The 10,000-nt window shown below is 36.1% G+C and overlaps 2 protein-coding genes across 5 annotated transcripts in view; both read right to left on the bottom strand.

The window, feature by feature from the left end:
* The window catches only part of cep57 (centrosomal protein 57), a 15,220-nt gene extending 13,426 nt beyond the window's left edge, over positions 1 to 1,794 (bottom strand). For all 3 annotated transcript variants that reach the window (XR_013200663.1, XM_077221425.1, XM_077221424.1), the window contains exons 1-2: positions 1,642 to 1,794; positions 765 to 912 (exon numbers count right to left, since the gene is read on the bottom strand). Coding sequence is in view for 2 of the 3 variants with exons in the window: in XM_077221425.1 (XP_077077540.1) it covers positions 765 to 912; positions 1,642 to 1,680 (187 nt within the window). In the remaining variant the exon portion in view is untranslated. The remainder of the gene's footprint in view (positions 1 to 764; positions 913 to 1,641) is intronic.
* A 497-nt stretch (positions 1,795 to 2,291) lies between these two features.
* ecel1 (endothelin converting enzyme-like 1) overlaps positions 2,292 to 10,000 on the bottom strand; it is a 75,760-nt gene continuing 68,051 nt past the window's right edge. The window contains exons 17-20 of one of the 2 annotated variants that reach the window (XR_013200662.1): positions 5,227 to 5,322; positions 5,074 to 5,150; positions 2,492 to 3,323; positions 2,292 to 2,371 (exon numbers count right to left, since the gene is read on the bottom strand). Coding sequence is in view for 1 of the 2 variants with exons in the window: in XM_077221423.1 (XP_077077538.1) it covers positions 3,224 to 3,323; positions 5,074 to 5,150; positions 5,227 to 5,322 (273 nt within the window). In the remaining variant the exon portion in view is untranslated. Of the gene's footprint in view, positions 3,324 to 5,073; positions 5,151 to 5,226; positions 5,323 to 10,000 lie in introns of both variants that reach the window. The other variant, XM_077221423.1, reaches the window with a different exon arrangement.

The raw sequence follows: 10,000 nt of genomic DNA, 5'->3' as shown, positions 1-10,000 counted from the left end.
ATGAAGAATCTGAATGTGATCTTGTGAGTGTCCAGCAGGTGGAGCTGTTCACCAGGACAGAATCACTAAAACATCTCCGCATCTTCACAGAAATGTGTTTTAATATCAGTTAGATACCTTTTAAATTCATATAAATCAATTTATTTATGTATGAAATTATGTAAAAAATTAAAAAAATGACTATTACTAACTATGTTTCCATCCAAAGTTGCACAAAACTGGATATCGCATAAAACATTTGTGAATAAAGCAGCGTTTTCATCTCATGTGTTCAAGAGAACAAAATCATCACTTCAGTAATAAAAGTGTGAGTTTCTAGAATCAACTCTATCCCTCCATCATAAACGGGTGTGTGTCAATCATTCATGAGCGGATTCACAGACTGTCACTGGATCATCATCGCTCTCTATACGGTCATCAGTGTATCTGAGCGTGAGCTCTCAGGTGACATCACGTGTGTGTGTGTGTGTGTGTGTGTGTGTGTACCTGCACCGCTGCTCTCAGGAAAGGCTCTTACGGCTCTGCTACTGTAGGGCTGGTGTGTGTGTGTGTGTGTGTGTGTGAGTGAGTGAGTGAGTGAGTGAGTGAGTGAGTGAGTGAGTGTGTGTGTGTGTGTGTGTGAGTGAGTGAGTGAGTGTGTGTGTGTACCTGCACCACTGCTCTCAGGAAAGGCTTTCACGGCTCTGATACTGTAGGGCAGGAGTGTGTGTGTGTGTGAGTGTGAGTGAGTGTGTGTGTGTGTGTGTGTGTGTGTGTGTGTGTACCTGCACCGCTGCTCTCAGGAAAGGCTTTCACGGCTCTGCTACGGTAGGGCTGGTGTGTGTGAGTGTGTGTGTTGATGAAGGGACGTCCCGTGGGATAATCGGCATAAGAAGGCAGAGACACGCTGTCAGACATCACCAACACACACTCCTGAAAAGTAACACACACACACACACACACACACACACACACACACACACACACACACACACACACACACACAAAGATCATACAGTAAAAACACATACAGTGCAAATAAATGGTCCTACAGTTTCAATAATCTGTTTTATTTTTAATAGTTAATATGAGAGAAAAGGAAGTGAGCCTGAAAATGTTTGTTTATGGATGAAATTTTATAAATAATCTGTCAGTAAATCTTGGAGATTCTGACTTTAAAATGAGCCTGCTTATACATTATTATAAGTGTAATATATTGATATGACTTTAGTTTATTTGAACGATATTGCCAAAAAAAAAAAACATTCCCCAGAGAAAACAAATGTTGAGTCTTTAAAATGCAGCATGTTTTGTTTTTAAACTCTATTGGGTTTAGAAATAAGTTTAAAAAAAACGCAAGATCAGCGATTAAAACAGCAGAAATGATGAAAAACAGGAAGAAACACCAGCAGAAAGTTCTAGATAAAGTTCATAATCATCAGATGCTTTAGTTTCATATTATTTACAGGTAGTTTGATTTTAATGCCCGGTGTTTATTTGAATTCAAGTTAGGTAAACGAAACATAACTTAACATATGATTCTATATGGTGTTTAATTACACATTGTACTTTGTTAATTTCAGTATCTATATGAACTTTAAAGCTGCTAACTTACATGTTGAATGTGTGTGAATGTTAAAGAAGCTGTAATGTTGTTTTTACCTTTTCTCGCCTCGCGCAGGGTTTCGAGTTCGTGTCCATTAAAATGAGAGTTTAATCTTAGATCATATTTAATTTATTACATTCAAGTTTTATGAGTTTTAGTTTTGTTTGTTGTGAATTTGTTGGTTGTGAAAACAGGAAACCAAACACAAGCGCGCAAACAGAGCTCGTGAAGTCAGCGATGACAACATCCGGTCTGTAAATTTGAAAATAAAAGTCATGAGACGTTAATAATAATATTTAAAAGTTATGTGCACTATTTCTGTTTTTGAAAAACTGTTAAGATACCAATCAATTTAGTTTTTATCAGTTTAATCGTTTGTTTTATAAAGTGACTTACGCTGTATAAAATATATCTTCCTTAAAAATATATTGTATACAGCGTTAGTTACTGTACCGGAATCGACAGTATTTTAACAAATCTGTTGTCTGAGCATCTAATTAAACAGTACTAGTAAACTGTTCATGTGATCTGTTTGGAATAAGTACATTTCAGAATCGTCAGAATAACTTGGCTTGCGTGTTGGTCGTGTGGGTTAGCGACTGACTGGAAAAAATAAAAGTCCCAATATCTGTACCACGTAAATAGTGTACAAGTTCTGTCTGTTTGTCATTATGTTCTATAAATGGTTAGAATAAATATCTGTCAATTGTTGCATATGATCTTGTTTTTATTTCAAACATGGATTATGGAGAATTCAGCATTTTCCAGTTTTTCATTCAACAAAGTCTTATTTTTGTGAGAGTGAGTGTGTGTGTGTGTGTGTGTGTGTGTGTGTGTGTGTGAGAGAGAGAGAGCGAGAGAAAGTGTGTGTGTGTGTGTGTGTGTGTGTGTGTGTTTGTTTTAAACAGGAAACATGCTTTATTTGTCCTGTACATTTTTCTAAACTTTCATAATGCATCTGTACAAAGTTACACTTTTTATATTTCATGAGCAAAAACTTTATACAGAATTAAAGTTCTATAATAATAATAACCCATGTTCACTTCTTCGCTGGAGTTGCATAAATGTTCGTTTGGATTCGACAGAAATCCAGACTTCATCTGGGAGAAATAAAAAGAACATCTTCCATCACAATCACATAAATATCACATCGGGAACATTAGCTCTCGTTTTGATCTCAAAAATATGTCTCGAGTTATCCCAGAATGCACTCTGTCCTAAGTGGGAAACAAGATGAGGATCCATGATGCATCTCAAATCATGAAACCAGTCAAGAACATTGAAAATACCATTTGAGAAAAGCTCAGGCGACGTGAAATCAAACATCTTTTGCTCTTTGCCTCTTTGACAATCAGTTTCTACTTAAAAAACACGAAACTTCTCGGACAAAACACGTCATATCAAAACGTCAACATGCCTACGATACAGCGCCGTCTCTGTTCACACACACACACACACACGCAACTCAAAAACAGTCTGTACAAACATGACTGAAATAACACACTCCGCGTCAGAATATAAAAATAAACATTTCAAAAGAAGGGATTATGGCACATGAGGGTGATTTCTGATCGAATGCTGTAAACATCGAACGGCGTCGTGATTGGATGGTGATGTCGAGCAGCTCGGGGTCAAAGGTCACCAGACGGCACACTTGTTGACGGGGTTCATGGGTGATCCTCTGGGACAGTGAAACACTCGCCCGAACTCCTCGAACTGAGACGCGCTGCCGATCACCCTGCAGACACACACATTCATATCAGGGTTCCCAAGAAGGTTACATGTAAGAGACAGTGTTACAGTTTTCAAGTTTCAAACACAACTATGCAAAAAAGCTCATATGACAGTGATCTGATATTCTATTTGTCGTATTTCTGTTTTGCATAAAACTATACTATCCTGTATTCTAAAATGATCTGATATTAACTTTTGCATGAAACCATGAAAAGTTGACGTATCATCGCAGTAGTTTCGTGCGCGTGAACGTCATGGCAACGTACAACACAAAGCGCGTCACGCGGGAAACACTTAACGTAACGCGTAAATGCGCGTAACTAGCGTAAATCAAGCAAGCTAGTGCGCATTGCCCACGACGAGTTGAGGGAATAACACATTAGCGGAGCGGAGGGAATAATATGGCATTTTTCCAGAAAACTTCTCGCACAGAATAAATTCAAGCACTTTCGAGGACCTGTATCTGTATGAAAATATATATGGAAACACATAAATGAAAGGAAATAAATCTGCATTGTTTATCCTTTTGATCTTTCTTTCAAAAACATTCGCAAATATCAAACCTTTCATTTAAGTAAATACATATATGGAAGCATTTGAATGAAAGCATCATAAAACTAAAACAAAAACAACACAAAAAAACATTTTATAATTCATTTTAAGCAACTATAATAGTATTTGACTGATATAATCAGCGTTGTGTGTAACTCGTTACAAGTAACTTGAGTTATGTAATCAGATTACTTTTTCAAGTAACTAGCAAAGTAACGCATTACTTTTTCAATTTACAACAAAATAACTGAGTTACCTTTGCACATTTATTGACTGATTCACCTGTCCCCATGCTGAGAGAAATAAAGTGAGGTGTGTGTGTGTGTGTGTGTGTGTGTGTGTGTGTGTGTGTGTGTGTGTGTGTGTGTGTGTGTGTGTGTGTGTGTGTGTGTGTGTGTGTGAGGGTAAACATGACGATTATTTTAGTTCTAGACTAAATGTGAACATGCATTTACTCTTCTCACTTGCACGGAAAATTCAGTAGTCTTCAAAATGAATCAAAACAATTGAATATCGGTTGAATTCATAATTCAATATACAATAATGCTACAATTTGGTTCTGTAATTATTTGTTATTCCGTTTTTAATTGTTTTGTCTGTTTTAATTTGGTTTGATTTCGTTTAGAAGGCGTAACAGTAACAGTCAGATATTTTCACTGTTTATTTAAAACAATAAAATGCAAATTGAAAAAAGTTATCAGTTCATCTAACATATAATGTGTGTGTGTGTGTGTGTGTGTGTGTGTCTGCTTGTATATATATATATAGATATACTGTATAATGTATACAGTTGTGGTGAGAATTATTGTGTAGTAAATATGATCGAAGATGGCTTTGATCTTTCATTAAAAAATTCCATACACACACACACACACACACACACACACACACACACACACACACACACACACACACACACACACACACACACACACACACACACACACACACACACACACATTATATATTTGCAGTGTGCTAGATGTGATTAATCAATTTAATTAATTATATTATAATTTAAATTTAATAATAAAAATAAATAAATGATATACACATTTATAATACTTCTAATTATATGAATGTCCATAATTAAATTGCATTAAGCAAAACAATAACGTTTGAGAAAGAAAGTCATTATGGTTAACAATAAAGCGGTCTGTAGATGATAAGTCATTTATAACCCATGCTTGAGTAAAGGTCACCTGTAGTGTTCGGGTGCGTGTTTATCCGTCAGCAGCTGCAGGTAAATCGACTGCGATCGCCTCTTCATACACCAGTTCTGTAGAAGATATTTCAGATTTCAGGACTACAGAATCTTAGAGCCCATTATCACTTCACTAGTGATTATTAATTACCTGAGCAAACGCGATGAAGAACAGCTGCTCGTGTGTGTATTTGAGTCCTGGAAGAGGACGCTCAGGGCCGTGTTCACGGACCCACTTCTGATACGCCTGCACACACACACACACACACACGCACGCACGCACGCACGCACGCACGCACGCACGCACGCACGCACGCACGCACGCACGCACGCACGCACGCACGCACGCACGCACGCACGCACGCACGCACGCACGCACGCACGCACGCACGCACGCACGCACGCACACACACACACACACACACACACACACACACACACACACACACACACACACACACACACACACACACATAAATTAAGCTTTGTAGCTGATCACTCATCAGAAAAGAATCTGCAGGCATCAATTAAGTCATTACTTAATATTTTTGAACTAAAACTATATTGTATCTGATCAGTAACTTCTCAATAATGTAATTGTGCAAATAAATCAAAGTTTTGAATGTTACAGTGTTTTATTATGTATGTTTACTACATTTACCCCTCTTTTATGAATTAAAAAATGGAAAAAATCTATGAAATTAGAGAACTAAATCAAAACCACAGAGATGCAAGAAAATACTTCTTTCCCTCGCTCTGCGTGACTGGGTCGTGAAGCATGTGTGAAATCCGTCCAATGGCGTGACGGAACCTCATGGGGCGGGGTGTTGGGTCATGACCAGGAAACTATAAAACACACCTAGACTAAACAGAGTTAGCTTCTGTGTCCCTGGTCTTTAGAAGAACAAATCTGAAACCACTAATGAATGTGTTGAAATGTTTTTGTTTGTATAAACTGATTTTGGACATATGTATTGTGATGTTTTACGTGGTGTACAGTATATGTAATATTGTATGTTATTTTATTTGTTTACCTGCCCAGGGACAGCAGATGTGCATTAGCTGTTAGCTAACTCTGGTGCAATTACTCTTAATAAACATTATAATGGCGAGCAAACAAAACGTCAAGAAGTGTGTCCACGTTACAACAGTTTTTTGAAAGATTTGTGCACTGGGACAACAGGTACAGGGCAGCAAGAATTATGACTCAATTATGATATTCAAGTTCCCATAAATCCAATAAATAATTCTGTATTATATTTTTTTAAGTCCAGACAAGTAATTTGTTGAGGTCAGTATGTAAAGAGACTACACATCTGTGCACATATATATTAAAACTCGCATCTCTATAGACTAAACACGTAATAAGCATGTGCACACCAAGTTTGCGCAGACATAACCTTTTTAAAATAATTTTTCGAGACCCTAACCCAAGACCTTGGCCCCTTTTTCATGGAGAGTGTTCTCGAGACTCCAGGCACTGTTGTGTGAATGAGCTGGAGCGCGTTAAAGGTTTTCTGTTGGAACGGTGTCGTGTTAGCGGACGCTAAGTTATTAACTAATGATCTTTGCGAATGAAGTGAATCAATCAAAACTAACTTTAGCTGGACAATAACTTTATTCTAGATCTGCTGTAAAGCCTAAACAATCTCTGTTACTTTAATCTCCTATTATCACTGTAAAGTTGCTTTGAAACAGTCCATATTGATAAAGTGCTGTATAAATGAAGGTGACTCGACTTGATGGAAAAAATGGCAGAAAGAAATGTTGATGTTGTTGATGTGCGTGACATTCCTATTCGCATGATGTTTTTATTGGCGAGAATGACGCGAAAAACAAGAAACATCCCGTGAGTAATCTAGAGGAAGTAACGCAATGTGAATTTTTAAATTTTTGCACTGCAACTCTCCAGTTTTCAGGAATTGGATGCCGTAAATACGGTTATTCCCGACCTCCACAAGAGAGCTTTTTAACCCACAAATGACTTTTGCTCAAATTTAAAAAAAAATATATATTTGTCCAAATGGTATGAAACTCTCTACGGCTCTCAACACTTTCTAGATCTAAAAAAAAATAAAAATGAATGGAATGATATCTGTTTTTATGTTAGCGTGAATAGTGACACTAGTTGTCTTCGGGGTCCCTATAGACCCCGCATAGTAAATATACAAAATTCATCATCAAAATCAGAAACAACGCAGAACACATAGACAGAAATAAAGTTGTTCAATTTTTTCCCCATTCACTGTTTTTTTTCTACATTTTATTTTTTTACTGCTTTATTTGCTATTGCTGTTCAGTTCATTGCATTTTGATGTTCATGTCATGTATTTTTACTCAATATGTAATATAACTGTTCATTTCTGTTCATTTTTGTTCTGTTACTGTTAGTAACTGAAATGTTGATTTATATTATAACTGAAATATAGAATTATATTAAAAACGGATGATTGATATAAATGATAAAATCTATAGACTCCAACATTTCTTTTTGTAACATCTTGTTCAGGTTTGATTCTAATCATAATGTAACATTATTGAAAAACTTTTTTCAGTACAAAAAAGGGTAAACTTTGACAAAGTATTATTTTGTTGTTGTTATAATTGTGATTTTATAATATTTAGATATGAATCCAACTGAATCAAACTTGTGAAAAGATATATTTCGGATAGTCAAATAGCAAATAGCATATAGTGGAGCTCTATAGCCATTTAGTGGTTAAGGTGATTTCTATTTTTATTTAAAAATTTTCCACAAAAAAAAAATGGACAAAAATCTTACATATAACGATGTAAAATTATCCATGTTATCCCCATGAAGGAAAGTTAGAAATCTGGGTCTTTTAAAAAGTGAATTTTACATAAAATGCTTTTTTTTTGTAAAAAGTTTATTTAAATAAATATTTATTTATTTATAGAAATTTAAAAGATATAATAAATCCTCCAAAAACTGCACACCTGTTGAGTTAAAACATTAATAAACAGAGTAAAATTACATTTGTAAAAAAACAAAAAACTATTTTTGTTACAAAATTAAATGTTATTGTTTGGGGTCCCTGGAGACCCCAAAGATAACTAGTGCCGGCCCCAAATGAATCAGAGCGGACATATCATGAAAATCTGACTTTATTCGTGTGTAAGTGCTATAATCGGGTGCCTCTATCAACACAGAAACACGTTTATAATATCACCGGCCCTTAATCTTCACGTTTATAATATCACCGGCTCTTAATCTGCACGTTTATAATATTACCGGCCCTTAATCTTCACGTTTATAATATCACCGGCTCTTAATCTGCACGTTTATAATATTACCGGCCCTTAATCTGCACGTTTATAATATTACCGGCTCTTAATCTACACGTTTATAATATTACCGGCCCTTAATCTGCACGTTTATAATATTACCGGCCCTTAATCTGCACGTTTATAATATTACCGGCTCTTAATCTGCACGTTTATAATATTACCGGCTCTTAATCTGCACGTTTATAATATTACCGGCTCTTAATCTGCACATTTATAATATTACCGGCTCTTAATCTGCACATTTATAATATTACCGGCTCTTAATCTGCACGGCTCTTACCGGCTCTTAATCTGCACGTTTATAATATTACCGGCTCTTAATCTGCACGTTTATAATATTACCGGCCCTTAATCTGCACGTTTATAATATCACCGGCTCTTAATCTGCACGTTTATAATATTACCGGCTCTTAATCTGCACGTTTATAATATTACCGGCTCTTAATCTGCACGTTTATAATATTACCGGCCCTTAATCTGCACGTTTATAATATTACAGGCCCTTAATCTGCACGTTTATAATATTACCGGCCCTTAATCTGCACGTTTATAATATTACCGGCTCTTAATCTGCACGTTTATAATATTACCGGCTCTTAATCTGCACGTTTATAATATTACCGGCTCTTAATCTGCACGTTTATAATATTACCGGCTCTTAATCTGCACGTTTATAATATCACCGGCCCTTAATATGCACGTTTATAATATTACCGGCTCTTAATCTGCACGTTTATAATATCACCGGCCCTTAATATGCACGTTTATAATATTACCGGCTCTTAATCTACACGTTTATAATATTACCGGCCCTTAATCTGCACGTTTATAATATTACCGGCCCTTAATCTGCACGTTTATAATATTACCGGCTCTTAATCTGCACGTTTATAATATTACCGGCTCTTAATCTGCACGTTAATATTACCGGCTCTTAATCTGCACATTTATAATATTACCGGCTCTTAATCTGCACATTTATAATATTACCGGCTCTTAATCTGCACGTTTATAATATTACCGGCTCTTAATCTGCACGTTTATAATATTACCGGCTCTTAATCTGCACGTTTATAATATTACCGGCTCTTAATCTGCACGTTTATAATATCACCGGCTCTTAATCTGCACGTTTATAATATCACCGGCCCTTAATATGCACGTTTATAATATTACCGGCTCTTAATCTGCACGTTTATAATATTACCAGCTCTTAATCTGCACGTTTATAATATTACCGGCTCTTAATCTGCACGTTTATAATATTACCGGCTCTTAATCTGCACGTTTATAATATCACCGGCTCTTAATCTGCACGTTTATAATATCACCGGCCCTTAATATGCACGTTTATAATATTACCGGCTCTTAATCTGCACGTTTATAATATTACCGGCTCTTAATCTGCACGTTTATAATATTACCGGCTCTTAATCTGCACGTTTATAATATTACCGGCTCTTAATCTGCACGTTTATAATATCACCGGCTCTTAATCTGCACGTTTATAATATCACCGGCCCTTAATCTGCACGTTTATAATATTACCGGCTCTTAATCTGCACGTTTATAATATTACCGGCTCTTAATCTGCACGTTTATAATATTACCGGCTC

This window comes from Siphateles boraxobius, unplaced genomic scaffold, assembly GCF_051911475.1.
Source record: "Siphateles boraxobius isolate OS27281-9 unplaced genomic scaffold, OSU_SipBor_1 82, whole genome shotgun sequence".
Lineage (NCBI taxonomy): Eukaryota > Metazoa > Chordata > Actinopteri > Cypriniformes > Leuciscidae > Siphateles > Siphateles boraxobius.
The sequence above is the reverse complement of the archived record's forward strand: the minus strand, read 5'-3'. Positions and strand labels throughout refer to the sequence as shown.